Source organism: Myotis brandtii, unplaced genomic scaffold (assembly GCF_000412655.1).
Source record: "Myotis brandtii unplaced genomic scaffold, ASM41265v1 scaffold39, whole genome shotgun sequence".
In the NCBI taxonomy this organism is placed as follows: Eukaryota; Metazoa; Chordata; class Mammalia; order Chiroptera; family Vespertilionidae; genus Myotis; species Myotis brandtii.
This window is the reverse complement of record NW_005364953.1, coordinates 7,837,828-7,858,251: the sequence shown is the minus strand read 5'-3', so window position 1 is coordinate 7,858,251 and position 20,424 is coordinate 7,837,828. Positions and strand designations below refer to the sequence as shown.

At 38.2% G+C, this 20,424-nt stretch overlaps 1 protein-coding gene across 4 annotated transcripts in view; it reads right to left on the bottom strand.

Moving 5' to 3' along the window:
- Positions 1 to 8,152: 8,152 nt before the first annotated feature.
- SLC25A14 (solute carrier family 25 (mitochondrial carrier, brain), member 14) overlaps positions 8,153 to 20,424 on the bottom strand; it is a 33,645-nt gene continuing 21,373 nt past the window's right edge. For all 4 annotated transcript variants that reach the window (XM_005872742.2, XM_014544968.1, XM_014544969.1 and 1 more), the window contains 4 exons: positions 18,351 to 18,475; positions 17,494 to 17,629; positions 9,564 to 9,644; positions 8,153 to 8,603 (listed from right to left, as the gene is read on the bottom strand). In XM_005872742.2, the coding sequence (XP_005872804.2) occupies positions 8,562 to 8,603; positions 9,564 to 9,644; positions 17,494 to 17,629; positions 18,351 to 18,475 (384 nt within the window). In that variant the 3' untranslated portion in view covers positions 8,153 to 8,561. The remainder of the gene's footprint in view (positions 8,604 to 9,563; positions 9,645 to 17,493; positions 17,630 to 18,350; positions 18,476 to 20,424) is intronic.

The window sequence follows — 20,424 nt, the reverse complement described above, 5'->3', positions numbered from 1 at the left end:
AAAATCATGTAAGACCAAAAGCCTGAGGGGGGTCTCTTATTTCTTTAGGTTTGTGATTGTGTCATATTTCCCATTTACTATAATAAATCTACATCAGTTCCAGTTCTGTCTCAATTGTGTTGACATTAGGTACTAAAAAGCTAATAAACACACTGAGATAACACACTCATTGGCCCAGTAAAATGCCACACTGTCTTACAAAACTGTTCATTGCACTTTTATCACTCATAATATTTTTGCAGATTTGCCCACTGGGCCATTTAACAAATACTAAAATACTTCCCACATAAAAGCAAACTGGTGTCATGTCATCTCAGAGATGGGTTAAAAAGTGAGAAAACTAAACCAGGCAATTATAGCTGAATGGCTAGAGGTTATTTCAAATGTGAAAACCAGACTCATAATCCAAAATTCCAACTACTACTTTAAGATTCCCAGGTCCCTTAGTAGTTTTACACAATGATGTGTTAAATTGTTTATCTTATTTACTATATGAATGGGACAGACAAGTATGCACAATGAATTTATAATGAGTTAGGCACAGCCCAAAATAAAACTGAATTTTGATGCTATGACACTGAATAAAGAAAAGAAATATCCTTTAGTGAAACCTTAGGAATTGAGATTAATGCAGAGTGGCCATTCTGAGAAGATATGAAGACATTTGTTTTTTAAGAAGCAATATCATTACTCTAATTTACATGTAATATTCTGATTGGGCTAGGCTAACAAAAGTGTTGTCCCTTATATGATATGCTTTAGTGAATGAAAAATTACTTATAATCAGGTTCATAGTAGTTTAATCACTTCTCCCATAAATTTGTTTATAAGCCTAACAACACACTTCTTTGCACTGGATGAGAGACAGTGAGAAGGCTATCCCCATGTGCACATTATTAAATTTCAAACTAGTGGCATCTGTATCAATAATTCCAAGTTCTTCAATAAATAGTATAACACATGACAAGAACAAGTTCATCTGTGTGTGGTGGGCTAGTGATGAAGGAGGTCATTGAGAAGAAAGACGAAAATAAGAAGAGAGGGAAAGCAGTACAAAGTGGAGAATAAGACAAAAAATATATATTTAGTCACATGTCTCTAAGAAAATAATTTCAGTCCAGTATTACAGTTAAGTGTCAAAGAGTGACCAACCACAGCTATTGACCTTCTCTCTCCCAGGGTGCTATAAAGATAGGGGAATTAATGAAATCAATATTCTTTACTGCTCACCTGCCATAAACTTTAAGTAACCCTGGACGAGACTGTGTCCGTACACCTCTAGCATAGTCATTACAAGTATGGGCTCATGAGCCAGACTGCCTAGGTTAGAATCCTAGTTCTGCCATTTCCTGGGAACGAAAGTATTTTACCATTCTGAACCTGTTTCTCATAAGAAAAATAAGAATAGTACCTACTTTATAGGGTGGTTGGAAGAATGTAAATTGTTTTTTAAAAATATATTTTTGTTGATTTCAGAGAAGACGGGAGAGGGAGAGAGAGATAGAAACATCAATGATGCGAGAGAATCATTGATCAGCTGCCTCCTGCACACCCGGCATGTCCCGCGATCTCCTGGTTCACAGGTCGACACTAAACCACTGAACTGGGCAATGTAAATAGAGTTTTAGAAACGCAATACACTTATAACAGTATCTGACACATAATATAGCCATATAAGTGTTGTTGTTGTTATTATTAGTATTATTAGTTTTCTAATGCTGTAGCCTCTCAAATCAAAAATTGAATGTTTTTTCATCATATAGCCTACAGACTTTGATCACTATTTTATCCCTTCAAACCTAGAGTTCCCAGATCAGAAATGTCAGTTATTTAATCTCCAGATTGCTGGTAACATGAGGAATTTGCTTATTAAAAAAAAATCCATGTAATCATCTGGAGTTAATATGAATCAATCTGTATTTTGTTATTGAGTAGCTTCATTGAAATCCCTCACTAGCTATCCTAATCAAGCTAAACCACATACATGCTGGGCTTTTATAAATACTTGATTGAGGTAATTTACATACCATGAGTGCACCTATTTAAAGCATATAATTTAATGTTTCTTAGTATACTTACAGAGTTGTGCAACCATCGCCATAATCTAATTTTAGAACATTTTCATCCCAAAATGAAATTTTATACCCATTATCAGTCCCTCCTCCTCTCATCCCCCCCTTCCCCCGACAGCCATAGGCAACCACTAATTTATTTTCTATATTTGTGGATTTTCCTATTCTGGGTATTTAATTTAACTGGGATCATATATGTGCCCTTTTGTGTCTGACTTCTTGCATTTATAATGTTTTCAAGGTTAGTCCACATTGTAGCATATATCAGCATTTCATATCTCTTTATGGCTGAACAATACTCTATTGCATGGATATACTACACTTCATTTATCCATTCATCAGTTGATGGGCATCTGGGTTGCTTCTGCCTTTTCATTATTGTGAATAATGCTGCAAGGACGATATGGCAATTCTATGTTTTGCTTTTGAGGAACTGTCCAACTATCTTCCAAAGGAGCCACACCATTTTACAACCTCTCCAGCAGTGTATGAGAGTTTCAATTTCTTCACCAACTCTTGATATTGTCTTTTTATATACTGGGCTTTTTACTTGGGAAAGTAATTATTTCTCTTGCAAATCAGCAGTGCCTGCTTATCTTTGTGTTACCCTTTCATTCGGAGCATTTTTAAAATTAACAGATTTTATTTTTTAGAAAAGTTTTTGGTTTACAGATAAATTGAGCAGACAGTACAGAGAGTTGTGTTGTTTTGTTTTTGAGACAAACAAGAATTCAATCAATATTCTTAGTCCCTTTAAATATTTCCTTGTATTCATTGACTGAAAGAGTTCCCTTCTCAGTATACCTTCAAAAGACACTGGTGGATCTATTTCATATCTGACATGCCCCTATAAAGATATTTTTCAATCAAAAATTGCAATTCAAACATACAACGGAGAGTTATTACTTAAGGGTACTCTATGGTGAATAATCTTTGTGAAACACTAAATTCTTCATACATGTAAATAATCCCTTATAAATGCTATGTGGCAAGAGGCAGATCTTTATGTACTCCCTGAGGGACCCTTACTGCAGCCTATTTCACTATAGAAATGGGTTAATCCTGAGTGCTCAATCAAAATATTCTATCCATCAATAAGTTACGGGAGGGAGGGGGTGAGGAGGATAATGTATTAATCCATGACTAAGAATAGGATAAGATACTATACCAAAAGAGCAAATCAAATTCTTTCATTTGAACTATCTGCCCATGATTTTGGCTACTATAAAGACAGCACTCCTTAAAGCTTTAGTAATTTGGCTAAAGACCTCATCAACTTCAAACTATTTTTTCTCCAAATTTCATATTAAAAATAATTTACTCTCTTGCCCCCTTTACTCTTTATCATTCATCAGAATATTAGTCTTATTAAGACAACTTAGGCTGAGTATGTAGTCATCGCTAGTGTCCTCTGTGGTTTTCTGCCTTATTTTATGTTGGACTTCCCCAGGCTCAGTACTTGGACTTTTTCTCGTCTGACACTTACTCCCTTGGTGATCCCATTCAGTACTATGGCTTTAAATATCATATATATGCTGATGATTTCCAAATGTACACTCTCCAGCCCTCTCCTCTGAACTCCACACTTATATGTCTCACTGCCTACTACACATCTGTATTAAAGTATAATAGGCATTTCAAACTTAACACGTACAAAACAAAATTATTGCTTGCTTCCCTCCCCCCCTCCCCCCAAAAAAACCCTATACCTCCAGAGTCTTCTCCATCTCTATGGCAATAATGCCCTTCTAGTGGCTCAGGCCTTAGAGGATCTTGGCTCTTTTTCTCTTAAAACCCACATCCTATCCCTTAGCAAGTCATTATGTACACTTCTTCAAAATATAGGTATTTCAACCACTTCTCAGAGCCTCTACTGTGATTACCCTCATCCAAGCCACCATAACTATACCATCACATTAGACTCTGGGTACATGCTCACCTCAGAGCCTTTGCATTTGCTTTAAACCTAGATTGGCTTTTTATCTTACCTCCTCTAGATTCCAATCAAACTTGGCTTGCTCAGTGTACAACCTTACACGAATATTCCTCGTGTCTCTTCCCTACTCTTTCTACAAAGCATATATCACCCTCCAATGTATTATATATTTACTCATTAATCTTTTATGTCTCCCTTCTGTAGATAGCAAGCTACATGAGGCAGAGATAGTTGTTGAATAAATAGTTAACAAGATTAGGTGCATCTCCCCAAGCCCCTCAACTTCCCCTTAATAACCTATTCTTTATCTACCAATCCATCATTATCATTAATTCAAAATTTAATTTCATTCCATTTAAATCTCACAGTATTTGCTGAACCTTTGCTATATTTTAGAACATTTTATCAGATCTTTGCATACAGGTCAATTAATTTATTCATTTAAATATTTACTGAGTAATATAACTGTGCTAGGCTCTGAGAACAGAGCAGTAAATAACATCAACAGAATCTCTATATTTATGGAACTTAAAGACTGATGGGAGATAGAGATGTTAATCAAATAATCACATAATATGTAGTTATAAATACATAGTATAAGAAATGATAATGAGAAAAGTTATTTTGATTGGAAAATTTTTCTGAAGAAATAGCATTTAACCTGAGGTGAATTAAAGCCATTTTACAATATATATAAACCCTTTAAGAAACTATCTTTTAGTCTATACCAGGGGTGGGCAAACTTTTTGACTCGAGGGCCACAATGGGTTCTTAAACTGGACCAGAGGGCCGGAACAAAAGCATGGATGGAGTGTTTGTGTGAACTAATATAAATTCAAAGTAAACATCATTACATAAAAGGGTACGGTCTTTTTTTTTTTTAGTTTTATTCATTTCAAACGGGCCGGATCCGGCCCGCGGGCCGTAGTTTGCCCACAGCTGGTCTATACCATTGCAAAAACATGGCTTCCTTTTTGCTCATCTATTTGGGAATGAGTCTGGTATCTACTTGGTATATTAATTTTTATTTTTAAATTACAGTTTACAGTCAATATTATTTGACTGGTGTAGTAATCTTCAAATAAATATAAACAGTGAGATACCACTGCACACCTATAAGAATAGCCAAAATGCAAAACACTGACAATACCAAAAACTAGCAAGAATGTGGAGAAATAGAAACTCATTCGTTGTTGGTGGGAATGCAAAATGGTACAGGTACTTTGGAAGACATTTTGGAATTTTCTTATGAAACTAAACCTACTCTTACCATACTTTCCAGCAATTGCACTCCTTGGTATTTACCCAAATGAACTGAAAGCTTGTGTTCACACAAAAAACTTGCACATGAATGTTTATAGCAGCTTTACTCATAGTTGCCAAAACTTGGAAGCAAGCAAGACATCCATCCTTTTCAGTAGGTGAATGAATATACTGTGATACATCCAAAAGAAGAAAAAAGAAAATGAGATATAAAGGCATGAAAACCCATGGAGGAACCTTAAGTGCATATTACTAAGTGAAAAAAGCCAATCTGAAAGGACTTCATACAGCGTGACTCCAACTATATGACACTCTGGAAAAGGCAAAACCACAGAGATGGTAAAAGGATCAAGGGACTCCAGTACAGTGGGGCCTTGACTTACGGGTTTAATTCGTTCCATGATGGAGCTCGTAACTCAAATTACTCGTATGTCAAATCAATTTTCACCATTACAATGAATTGGATGCTGGGCTGATGTTGTGGCGTTCACTGTGACGTTCGCTGCGCCAACTAGCGGTGGGGTATCTGAAACTGGCTCGTAACCCGAATTTTAGCTTGCAACTCAAAGCAAAAAATCGGCTGAGAGACGGCTCATATCTCGAAAAACTCGTTAGTCGGGACACTCATAAGTCAAGGCCCCACTGTATTAGGGGAGAGGAATGAATAGATGGAGCACAGAAGATTTTCAGGACAGTGAAACTATTTTGTATACTATAATGATAGATACATGTCATTATACATTTGTCAAAACCCATAGAATGTATAACCGCAAGAAGGAAGCCTAATGTAAATCATAGATTTGGGCTTAAAATGATATGCTAATGTAGATTCCTAAATTGTAACAAATTAATCACTCTGGTGAATAATTTTGATGTGGGAGAGGGAGCTATGCACATGTGGGCATAGAGAGTACATGGGAAATCTCTGTACCTTCTGCACAATTTTGTTGTGCAACTAAAACATCTCTAAAAAAATAAAACCTATTAAAATTAATTTTCAAAAGGTAGTGCTTTAGAGTGACAGTTAAGAAGGACTGTGGGTGGTAGAATGAGACAAAGAAATCTGATAGCAATGTGCTAGTCTCAAACCTGCCACAATCCGGCTATGTGACTTGGGAAAAATTTTCTTAGTTTATCTGGACTCTTGTTTACCTGGATGTATAGGGAAGTAGATTTCAGTATGTTTTAACCTTTTTAGGGCTGTTCCCCTCCAGGACACCCTCCATACTAGGGTTATCTTCCTAAAAACAAAAGCTGTTATGTTAATTCCCTATTTTAAACTTCCTTTGTCTGCCCTATCCCTCCGGATAAAAGTCAAACTCTTTCTTTGGGCATATAGAGACCCTTCATAATTTGACCCTTTGGCCACACTACTCTTCCTTTCATTCTAGCCCACATTATTTTTTAACCAGTGTTTCTCAAAGTATAACGTAAGGACCAGGTTCAGTGCCTGTAACAAAAGCAAAATGCCTTTGCCCCAAGTAAGGTTAGGTTCTCAGATGATGGGAACTTACATTTTCACAAGATCGCCAGGTGATTTGCCTCACGTGGTATTTGAAAACCACTGTCCTACATCTTAGCCACACTGAACTTTTCTCATTCCCCTGTCTGGAATGTCCTTCCCTGTCTCATCCATATGGTAACATCTGCTTTTTAGCACAAATATAAACCCCACTATGAAGTCCTTGGCCAATCCTCTAGTTCCCTCTTCTGTGCTTCTGCAGTACTTCGTTGATCTTTCACATAGTACATAGCACCTACTGTAATTATCCTATCTAATAATAGACAAACATGGTAATTGACTGTACCTTCGCTATGCCTCCCATTGGCTAATCAGCGCAATATGCAAATTAATCGCCAACAAAGATGGCAGCTAATTTGCATACTGCAGGCAGGGCGGGACAGTGCCATCCCGCCTGCTCCACTGCCATCCGGGCCTGCTATCTGCGACCCAGGGCGGCGGGTGTCCGTGTGCAACCCGACCTGGGGCAGCCAGGCGGTGCAGCAGTGATCGGCCAGCCTGCCCGGGCATCCCATGTGTGACCCAACCCGGGGTGGCCGGGCGGGGCAGTAGTGATCCGCTAGCCCACCCGGCCACTGTCCGGGCGTCCTGTGTGTGACCCAACCCAGGGCGGCGGGGCGGGACAGCATGGCTCCTCTGTCACCCCAGCTTCCTCATCACAGCTCCCTTAGGGGCCTAAGCCTTTAGTCGGACATCCCCCGAGGGCTCCCTGGCTGCCAGAAGGATGTCTGACTGCAAGCTTAGGAGAGGGCACAAGTGGGGCTGAGGGACACCCCTATAACACCCCCTCCTCCGCCAGTGCACAAATTTTTGTGCACCAGGCCTCTAGTCTATTATAATGTGAGCTTGGAAACAGAGACCATCTTAACTCATTTTTATATTCCCAGCATCTAAGATATAAGAGATACATAATGTTGTTTGAACAAATAATGAATGGATAAGGATGAACTATAGTAAACTACTTAGTCCACAAATATTTGAGTGCCTACAATGTGCTAGGCACTATTCTAGTACAAGAAAGTAGGCAGAACATTTTGCTTATAAGACAATTAGAAACCTAGACACAGAGTTCTATTTTAAGCCTCTTTTAGCATTTTATCTGTACAAACTTCTAAATTAGCTACTTGTTTTTTTATTCATGATTAGAAAAGGACCACTTGCCTAATGTTTACAAGTGAGTGGCATTATGACAATGAATGACAGTGGGAAAGCACAATGCACTTAGTCTGTGCTCATAAATATGTTGTAAGAGTCCAGACTCTACTTCATAGACACCTTCTCTTTATCAGTCTCTGGAGAATATAACTTATAAAGAATTGGCAAAGGGGAAAATAGTAAATGAAGACAAAACCAAAGTAATTCTTCCAATAAATTCTTTAATGAGAACCAAGGTCTGAAACATACACAGCAATAACTTCCCTGGCCTATGCCTTCTGCTCTCACCCAAATCTGAGGCTAACCAACTACATTTAACCCACATTTGAAAAGAAGGCCATTTTGAATGTCACCCATCAGTATCCATCTTCATAGAAGATACCAATCTGGTGCCAGAATCTCAATGTTAACACTTCCTCTCAGGGAAGTTAACATGGTAACACAAACAACTGAACAATTTTGAACAATCCTATCTATTGTTCTTCCATCAGGAGGCCCTTAGGAGACCAATGGTTCAGTAAACACTCACAACTTTGTCAAAATACATTTGAAGAAGGAAAAGGGAAAAAGAGTAGAAAGGTTGGCAGGGCTTGGCTCACATGTAATTCAGTCCTTAGATCTGAAGTCTCTTAAGCTGTTCATATGTGATAAAAAACTGAAGAGTAAGTCATGGAAGATCACTGGGTTAACACAGAAAGCCAAACCCAGTTTTAAAATTGTGCATTGCATTCTTAAATTAAGGTACTTAGTTTGTGCTACTCTAAGTTGCACTTGCTTAAAAGTCTTTTTAAAAACAATACCTGGCAAATCAAGCATGTACTGAATGCCCACCATGTGCCCATTATCTTCACTGGCATTTAGCAATATAAACAGATTAAAATTCTAACATAATTGGAGTCTTCAGGGGCAAATAACACACACACACACACACACACACACACACACACAGGCACACACAACCAAGAACATCAATGGTAACATATAATTCAGTTCTAGAATAATCGTTTATAGACATTAGGTAATCAGAGCAATCCCAAGGAGGGTGAGAAATACTATCCCCCTCAACCTATAGACTCCACAAGGGCAGGAAATTACTTTTCAACCATGCAATGCTCACCACTGTACACACACCACCACCCACAGCATCCAATTCATGCCTCTGCATGTAGAAGGCACTCAAACACAGTTAAAGGAGATTCACCCCTGAGGAAATAGCCCTACTTGGCCCTAGATTCCTTCACCCTATCAATGTTTTCTGTCTTATTATTTCTCCAGCTGTTTTGGTCCTATAGTTAGGGGATAGGAAATATGGACCTCCTCAGCATGGACTTTTCTGTGGGCATTTCCCAGCAGGGAAATAGCACCTTCCAGATTTTTCTGTTATTGTTTCTTTTTTTTTTAAGAGGACACTTTGCTATGCCTTTTCTAGTCCTTTCAGTTTGTATTAGACTCCAACTGAAAGTCATTCCTTAATTCCATCCTCAATGGTCACCATTAGAATGCTTAGGTTTCTCACTTGCCTAAAAGCTTCAAGGATCAAATTTTCCTTCCCATAGCCTACAATTACCTGGGAGCTTAAAGTATTTGCTTTCATTCTCATGTTCTGAAAGGATACAATGATGTTCCAGGGTCCAAGTCGAAGCCAGTTTGGCCAAAATCCTTTATAGAGTGCAAAAAAGCCCTCGTGTTTCCACATCTGAAAGATGTAATAAAAAATAGAGTGAATTCCCCTTACTCTTTACATCTGACAATTACATGTATTTTAATATTCATCTTCCAAGTCCCTCCCCAACAACTCATGGCTCCATGAATAGTCCTTTTTCTCTAGACACACATTTGAATTCATAGATAATCTAAATAAATCTACCCATTCATTCAACAAATATTTATTGAGCACCTACCATATGCAAATGTATTCTTGATGCTGAGATAACAGTAATACTAGCAAACAAGAGAAAGAAAGTATCACCTTCAACATGGATTAACTGCAAAATGATCCCTGCAGAGTTTCCTATCAGAAAATGTATAAGCAAGAGAAGAAATGTATGTTTTAAAATGTGATGGACTAAATGCATGAGGGCTATTTACCATTTGCAATAAAAAGGAATCCCCCAGAAAAAAAAGAAAGTATCTGTGGTAGACAGCTTCCAAGATGGTCCCGAAAGAAAGCAACCTCCAATTTTTCATACCCTTGTGTAGGCCCACCCACACATATCAGGATTTGTCTGTGTCTCCAATAGAATAAAGCGGTGGTGAACATATCACCTCCAATGCTTTGTTACAAAAGATGCTTTATATATAAAGCTTCTGCCTTGTTCTCTTTTAGATCATTCACTTTGGAGGAGGCCAGCTTCCATGTCATGAAGAGGCCCAACTGTGAGAAACTAAGGCCTCTTGCCAACAGCCAAAGAGGAAGAGAGGCTTCCTGCTAACAGCCACATGAATGATCTTTGAAGCAGATATCCCAGCCCCAGTCAAGATCAAATCACATTTCATCACTGGTTCATCACTGCAAGTTCTGTGTAATGCTAGGACCTACCTCATATCAATGCTCTGAGGATCACATGAGGAAAATTGTGAATTCCTTTGAGTTTGGGTTTCCTGTTTCAAAGGTGGTCTACACATACCAGCTTAATGGTTATTATGAATTAAAGGAAAAATGAGGTATATCAAAGGTCATAAACTAGTGGTGTATAATGAATCCAACCTATAAAAACAGTATCTATTTAATGGACAGATTATCTCTTAAGTGACTCCTGTAATTTAGGCATTGTTAGACATTGGAAAAAATGTTATTCTGCTCTTGTTGGTTTGGCTCAGTGGCTAGAGCGTCAGCCTGCCTGGGTTCAATTCCAGTCAAGGGCATGCACCTCAGTTATAGGCTCAATCCCCAGCCCTGGTTGGGGCCCATTTAGGAGGCAACCAATTGATGTGTCTCTCTCACATCAATGTTTCTCTCTCTCTCTCTCTCTCTCTCTCTCTCCCCCCCCCCCCCCTCTCTCTCTGCCTTCCTTCTACTCTCTCTAAAAATCAATGGAAGAATATACTCAGGTGAGGATTAACAACAAAAAAATGTTATTTTGCCTTTCCACTGGTGAAGTGAAACCCACCACTATACTAAAAAGTAAATATATCTGGACTAGATAATAATTTGAGAATCCAGACTTATAAATATCCCTTATCCTATGCTTGATTTCTTTAGATAAATTCCCAAAAGTGGAATTGCTATGTTGTATGGTGGTAATCATATCATAAGGTATATAAACGTCAAATCATTATATTGTACACCTGAAACTAACATAATATATTGTATGCCAACTATACTTAAATTGAAAAAATGAGCACTCAAGATAATTATCCATACTAAGCATTTTTTGGAGCAAACAGCAACATAAGTAGGGCGTTATTTATGAAAGCATAGTGATAATATACTTCCCCCAATTGATTATGAGCAAATATCAAAGGTCTCAGCAAAACTGATGTTGAAAAATTGTGAAAATCACAAGAGTAAAGCCCAGATGCAGATAACCTAGAACCATAGATTGCTAAAATTACAAGGGACCTTAGAAATACAATCCAACCCCATCACCTCTCACCTAGAATACCACAATAAACCTCCAAATTGGTCTACAATCTCCACCTGGAAGTCAAAACAATCTTTTAAATTTTTAAACAAGACAGTGTCACTTTCCTGCTTAAAGCTCCCCAATGACTTCCCAGTGGAATTCATTCTAACTGCAAGTTTTCTGTGATGACATTTAGGATCCTACATAATTTAGCCCCTCCCTCTCTCTCCAGTTTCATTTCCTACACTTTGCCCTTCATTTACCACACTCAGGCATGCCAACCTTATTTTTAACCCTTGAACATGTCCAGCTCATTCCCAACTCAGGACCTTTTGTACCTGTTCCTTCTTTATGCAATACTTTTCTCTCCAATCTTCACATGGCCACCTTCTCATCATCTGACCTCTGCTCAAATGTCAACTCCTCACAGCCTTTTCCTAGCTACCCTAGCTGAACTAGTTTCCCATCATCATCACTGAGTCACTAGCTCATACATTCTGTTAGTTTCTTCACAGCATTTACTTCTATCTGAAATTATACTGTTTATTTATTGTCTGTCCTCCTCCAGGAAAGCATGGACTGTGTTTGTCTCATTCACCATTATATCCCCACCACCTAACACTGTCTGGCACAGTAAAGTTTCCAACAAATATCTAAGTAAATATAGGGTGCCCAAAATAATGTATACATACACTTTGAATAATTATAAAGGCCGTGTTTATTAAAATACATTTCATTTTCAAAACTGAGTTATCAGCTGTTAAAGTGTGTAAAAATTTGGGGGGGAATGCCCTGTATTTGTTGAGTGAATGGATATACAAACACAGTGAGGGTCTCTAACACTTCCATGAGCCATCTGACTCCTTATAAAGCTCCAAAATATTGACTAACTTCTTTAGAACATTAGTACTAGGAGGCACAGTTTTTGGCTTGAGGCAGTTGTATGAAAACAAACAAGAACTTTTTATAGATAAACAGAAACAACAGGCTACTTCATGAAGTTATGCATTCATTCAACAAATAATTTGCTGTGGATAAAATGACAAATAAGATGCACACTGTCCTGCCTTCAAGGAATTTACAGTCTACTGGATGACAGATATTAAATGTAATTACAGAGGGGTAGGGTTTGGGGGCTGGGTGAAAAAAGGTGAAAAGATTAAGCAGAAAAATATAAGGCATGGCAAAAGTAAGTTTACAGTTATGAGTATACAAAACATAGTTTATTCTTGTATTATAGTTTATTAATTATTGTATTACTTTCCATACAAATAACTATAAACCTACTTTTCCCACCCCGTATATGACACAGACACAGACAAAAGTATGGTGACAGCCAGAGGGAAAGGGGGTGGGGGAAGGTAGAAGAGGGCAAAAGGGGGATAAATGGGGATGGAAAGAGACTTTACTTTGGGTGATGAGTGCATGATGTAAAAGTAAAGCCCAGATACAGATAACCTAGAACCATAGATTCAGACAATAAACACACAAATATTAAAGAGTATAATTTCAGATAGAAGAAAATGCTGTGAATAAACTAACAGAATGTATGAGATAGTGACTCAGTGATGATGATGGGAAACTAGGGCAGATGATATTTTATTGAGTTGTACACTTGAAACCTGTATGGTTTCATTAACCACTGTCACCCTAATAAATTAAATTTAAAAAGAATTAAAAAGTAAAAGTAATTAAAATAAAATGAAATGAATGTGATATAGCCTTATGATGGGATATTATCCAATAAAAAAATGGGCAAAGGACGTAAATAGACACTTTTTGAAAGAGGACATAGGGAAGGCCAAGAAACATATATGAAAACATGCTCAAAGTCACTAATCATCCGAGAGATGCAAATCTAAACAACAATGAGGTACCACCTCACACCTGTCAGAATGGCTATCATCAACAAATCAACAAATGACAAGTGCTGGGGGGGATGTGGAGAAAAGGGAACCCTAGTACACTAGCTGGTGGGAATGCAGAGTGCTGCAGCCATTATGCAAAACAGTATGGCATCTCCTCAAAAAATTAATTATGGAACTGCCATTTGACCCAGTGAACCCATTTCTAGGAATATATCCTAAGAAACCAGAAACAGCAATCAGAAAAAAAAATGTATGCGCCCCTATGTTCATAGCAGTGCAATTTTTAATAGCTAAGATCTGGAAATGGCCCAAGCCCCCATCAGTAGACGAGTGGATAAAAAAGTGGTACATCTACACGATGGAATACTACGCTGCTGTAAAAAGGAAGGAGTTCTTACCATTTGCAACAGCATGGATGGAACTGGAGAGCATTATGCTAAGTGAAATAAGCCAGTCAGAGAAAGATAAATATCACATGATCTCACTCATTTATGGAATATAAAGAACAACATAAACTGATGAATAAAAATGGATATAGAGGCAGAGCAGCATCAAACAGACTGTCAAATGACAGTGGGAAGGCTGAGGAGGATTGGTGGGTGAAGGTAAGAGATCAACCGAAGGACCTGTAAACCCTATCTAATAAAGAGGTAATATGCAAATTGACCATCCCTCCAACACACAAGATGGCCGCCCCTCATGTGGACACAAGATGGCCACCACAAGATGGTCAGCAGGGGAGGGCAGTTGTGGGCGATCAGGCCAGCAGGGGAGGGCAGTTGGGAGAGACCAGGCCAGCAGGGGAGGGCAGTTGGGGGCAATCAGGTCTGTAGGGGAGGGCAGTTGGGGGCAATCAGGCCAGCAGGGGAGCAGTTAGGCATCGACCAGGCTGGCAGGGGAGTGGGTAGGGGGTGATCAGGCTGGCAGGCAGAAGCAGTTATGGGCAGGCAGGAAGGCAGGTGAGTGGTTGGGAGCCAGCAGTCCTAGATTGTGAGAGGGATCAGGCCTAAATGGGCAGTCGGACATCCCTCAAGGGGTCCCAGATTGGAGAGGGTGCAGGCTGGGCTGAGGGACACACCCCCCCCTCGTGCACAAATTTCGTGCACCGGGCCGCTAGTAAAGTATAAGCATAACTAATGTACGCAAGACACTGGGAGAGGGGTGAGAGCATGTGCCGGGGGGTAGGGGAGGCTGTGGGAAGGTCAACTGAAAAAAAAGGAGACATATGTACTACTATTTGTAATACTTTAAACAATTAAAAAGGAACAAAGTAAAAAAAAAAAGATCAAAATTTAAAAAAGGAACAAAGTATTGATACATGCTATAACATGGATGAACCTTGAAACATTATGGTAAAATGAAAGGAGCCAGTCAAAAAGGTCACATTTTCTATAATTCCATTTATATGAGATATCCAGAATAGGAAAATCTGCAGTAATAGAAAGTAGATTAGTGCTTTCTTAGAGATGGGGGAGATAGGGGGAATATGGTTTCTGAGGTTATGAAAATGTGGTGATGATGGTTGCACATATCTGTGAATATACCAAAAGCTACTTTGAATAGGTTAATTTTATGATATGTGAATTAGTCCTCAATAAAGATTTTTAAAAATATAATAAATGCTATGATAGAGCAAGTGCACTAAACTATGTACACATAACCTAGTTTAACAATCAGGGAAGGCCTTTATGAAAAAGTAACGAGATCTAAAAATGAGCAGGAGCTAGCCAATTGAAAGGGACTTAGGATGGAGTGGGGGGCATCTAACAAAGTATATGGTTTGGAAGAAAACTTGGAAATGAAAGAAAGTCAAGTACTAGAAATTGTTCAGTCTATCTGGAATGCAGAGTAAAGGTAGGAAAGATAAGACTGTGGAAGTAAAAAGAGGTCAAATCATATAGAGCCTTGGATCAATGGAAATCCACCCAATGGTTTTAAGATGGAGATGACAGTATGAGGTTTGCAGTTGCTCATTTCTATGTCAGAGACGAATGCATTATTCCATTCGCCAAAGTGTTTGGGGACGTTTAGAGATAAAATAACAAAGTATGATGCTATTATATATCATAATAATATAGAGTGAAATTGTTTTAAAGAATTTTAATAGCAAATAAGTGAATCAGTGAGTAGATATAAGTAATTAAAGGTTACTGCCAACATGAAAATGTTTCCTTCTATACAACACAGGATAGTGGTTATAAGTACAAACTTTGGAATCAGACAGGTCCTGGTTTAAATCCCAGAGCTGACACTTATTGGGTGTGTAATCTTTGATAAATACTTAGCTACTCTGAAACTAAAATCACTTTTATAAAATGGGAAAGATAATTATCTATTCCATAACGTTGATGTGAGTTAAAGGATATATTATAGTGTGATAGATAGTAAACATTCAATAAATGCTAGCTATTACTAGATTATTGTACTTCTATCTCCTCTTAACCAACCTTCTCTACTTATCCTCAATTCCTATGTGTTTATCTGTCTCTTCCAATTAGAATTACAGTGTCATGAAAGACAGGACTTTTCTGTTCAGCAATCTAGAACAGTACTTGGCACATAAGACACAAACATTTTTGTATCGAATGAATGAATGATTAAACACACTCCTCAATGCACAGCAGTTGGGTTTTTGCAAACACTAATCTAGCAAACCTCTTCTAGAAAATATTAAATCCAATAGGTACTTTGCAGACCTATACTGGATCTCTTTATTCCATTTGACATTAAACAATTACTCACCCCTTCTTGAAACTCATTACTCCCTTTGCTTCCATGATGTCTATTCTCTTCTAAGTTTCCTCATATCTTTTGAACTGTTACCTTTTTATGTCTTCCCTGAGTTCCGCATCTGCCAAGGCCTTAATAATTGGTATTTCTTTCCTTAGCCCGACTTTTCTCTCTACATCAGTGATTGTCAAGTGGAAGGATGAGCATATGAGAAACAGAAAGGGGGGGGGGGTACTTTTGTCAAACTCTACTCCCCAGAGTCTGAGAATCAGTGCCTCTGTGAATCACTATTAACGGAAGGAATTTTTTTTAACACTCCAGTGTGCTAGGAAGGCAAAAATGTTGTGAATTCCTTTACCTGCTCTCCTTGGTCTCCCCCTCCACAGTATGCAACACCTGTACACTACTGATTCCCAAGGCTCTTAGCTACACCCACGAACTCTCCTCTGAGTGAAGACTAATATATTCAAATATATCCACTGTATGTTCCTCAGGAACTTCAAACTAAGTGCTCAAAACTGTGATGTCTCCCACAAAACCTGTTCCTCTTCCTGTGATGTTCTGTTAATGAATGCCACCACATGGTCACCACTAAAATAATATGTAAGGTCTCATTAGGATATTTCCAAATATATAGTAAAGCACTCAACATATGAGTTATTATTATTCATGATGCCACCATCTACAGGAAACCCATCCCAATCTTCCAAATTGGACTAAAATTTCTTCCCACAGATCCCTGAGTTTTTCACTTACCAAGCTGTGTTATGTTTGTACACCCACAGAGAAATGCTATAATTTCTCTGTGCCTACTAAAATGTGCCTGATCTATAATAAAAAGTGGTTAAATTAAGCTGAACCACAGAGAAACTATATGGCAATATCATATTTTAGCCTAAAATTTCTTTTTTGTAGAAGTATTATCACCAGTGATTGTATCATACATAATTCATTTACGATATTTAGCTATCTACAAGAATAACATAGTGGAAACTTTCAAAGCAAAAGTGTGAACAATAGCACAATGCTGAACTGAAACTGAGTACCAGATTTTCTATCACAGGGTCTCCGTCTTGTTTGAAATGTGCAAATGTGGGATACATTAAGTCCTTTATATTAATTGTACATGGTACTATTGATAAAAGTATCCTACAGTCACAAGCATTCAAATCGGAATAATAATATTAAGGACCACTAAGCATCAGCAGATTGCCAAGGACACAGCTTTTCTACCTGGAAATTACTCTGACAGCATATTAAAATATACATGGTAACTCTTACATCTTCAGAATTATATGTAGCAATTAAGAATAAGGCTTGAAAGCAGGTCTAAGACACCAAAGAAAATTAAAAATGCAATGCAAGCCCACAGTGTCCATACCTTTAAAATACCATCCAAAGTACCCTTGTAGAGGTCCACATGTCCCACGATTGCCCTCTGGTTCATCATGCGAGTTCGAACCACATCAACTGGATTAGAAGCCAGAGCCCCAGCCAAGCCACATGTAAAACTGGAACTGAAAAATGAAAAGTTCAAGTAAATAGACTGCCCTTCTTCCACTCCTGCCCCCTAAACAGAAATGAGGGCAAACTTAAATGTACAATGAGTCAGACTCATCAGATAAAACTTGGCACTTGCCCTTTCATTATAATCTAAAAAGAAAAAAATATGTTCTAAACAGACATCATTTAAAGTTGTCCTTTTCACTTTTCAATCTGAAACTTACACAGCTTTTTTTTTTTCTTAAAGGGGGACAATTTAAAAGTATTGCAAGATTCCTAAACAGCAAGTTTCATACATCATATATTAGTTATGTAGATTTTTCAAAACACAGGATCATATGCCAAATGCATTTCAGTAGTAAAATATCATAAAAGTTGCAAGATGAAGAAAATGTAGGATGTGACTGGCAACAGTCTTCAGCCCAAAACTATGCTTTTGTTTCACAGGCCCTATACAATTTGACTTTTTCTGATTCTCATTGAGAAAAGTTTGCTTTCTGTTCTAAAATAAACCAAAGCAAATAACAGATGAGCTTATTAGATATAGAGGCTGTGTATGAAAAAATGCAAATAATGACAGAAATCTGGCAGGCTGTTGTATTAGATACTACCCTCAAGTACCAAAGCACCCATAGCATCTGGGATGTAGAATAAAGGTATAAATTCCACATGAGGATTTCAGTGAGATTTTTTGTGTACTGGTAATATGGCATGAGCACAACCTATCATACTTACACAAAGTGAGTTAAAATTGTGTCTCCCATCACCCCTGACAATATTAAGTGCTTCTTTGTAATATCATAGACTGGTAGCTCTACTCCCACAACGATAGCAGCCCGCTGAGCAGTTGGAACGACACCCTACAATTAGACACCAAGAAAATACACAGGTAGTGTGGCATAAGTCCAAAAGTGAACAAAATAAATTGTGAGTTAAAAAGTGACAGAAAAATCCAAGTCTGGAGTACAGACATTACTCTTTCAAATCAATGCCTACTACTGGAACAAGTCTGTGAATTACTAAAAACCATTACATTGTACACTTTAAGATGGTGAAATTAATGGTATGTGAATTATCTCAATTAAGATGTTATAAAAAATCAAATAAAGCCATGAAGCAAAAGTCAGTGGGGATGTATCACGTTTATTGATTTGTGGATACTGTACCATCCTTGCATCCCCGGGATAAATCCTACTTGTTCATGGTGTATGATCTGTCTGATGTAATGCTGGATCCAATTTTATAAGTAGCTCATTTCCTGCATTCAATCTTTCCTGATTAAAATACCTACACTGATTTCTGTCCTCCTGAGCACACCCTGCATAATACATATTATTCTCTCTATAATCGCAATTATTGTTAGATCCTGCAGAGTCCACCAGGTAATGAATGGGCAGGTATTGACAGCTTGCCTGTGGGCTGTGCACGTGAGCCAGCCTCCATCTCAATCTGTGAGTGAGGAAGCCTCACTCCAAACAGAGCTCATTTCTCTAGACCTAGAACAAACAGCAAGGCTGTAAAGAGCTCTCCTCACTAAGGGGGAGTAAAGAGAAAACAACCACCACCACCATATTAATAAATGCACCCTGTAAAAGGCACAGCAACTTTGCAATCGAGATTCAAACAGACAAACAACAGATTTTCCTTGAGTTATACAAAATGTTCTCCAACAACCATCTATTACCTATGCAAATAAAAGATAACATATTTCACATATAGAAGCATTGATCAGACCGTCAAACCTCAGAGGGAAGGTAGGGGAGGGTGGGGGTAAGGGGGGGAGATCAACCAAAGGACTTGTATGCATGCATATAAGCCTAACCAATGGACATAGATGCCAGGGGGTGAGGGGATGAGTAGGGGGGGCAATGGGGTGATAAGGACACATATGTAATACCTTAATCAATAAAGAAAAAAAGAGAGAGAGAAAAAAAGTCAGTGGGGAGAGAAGCACTTCCAAGTTTAATTCACAGAATTTTAGGATATGCAGAAAGAACACACTAGGATGCCAGCAAAGGTATGCTGCAGCTAGGGAGAAGGCCAAGGCAAAAGCAATACTTCCTTATAAATCCTCCTGGGATAATACTACCAGAGTTTCACTCAACAGCATATTACAGCTCACATTATAGTTCAGGGCTGCTAGAGCATTAAAAGTCATATTTTGAAGACTACTGACACAAGAAAATACTTATGATATAACCTTAAAGAAGGCAACACATAAAATTACTATTGTACTATTCTAACTTAGGGAAAAAGGTATGCGCACACACCAAATTTTTGTAAAGGATTAGAGGGAAATACACCAAAATATTTTTCTTCATCTGGGATTAGGATAACAGACCAGTTAATTTTTATTTTTATATCTATATCTTAAAAATCACAATGAATGTTTTACTTTTAATTTTTTAAATTTATTTATCTTTATTGTTGAGGGTATTACAGATGTCCCCATTATCCCTCCACTTTCTTTCTCCATCTGGTTCCCACCCCACCCCAGGCCTTCACCACACATGTTTTACTTTTATAAGTAAACTAGAGGCCCAGTGCACAAAATTCGTGTGGGGGGTGTGGGGAGCTGATATAGAATTAAGCCTCGGACTGACCTGTTGGCAAAGTCACAAACAAGTCCCAGCTTAGAGGGCACAGTCCTCTTAGCATAATTAGGCTTGACCTTATAACGCTCCCCAGATCTTATCTGGGAAGCTAATGGGCTGAGGGAAGTGCAGGAAGTGGCCAAAACAAGTGAAACTCACAAGAACTGTGTAACTATGATAACCACTACCTTGTTTACCTCTGACTATAAAATAAA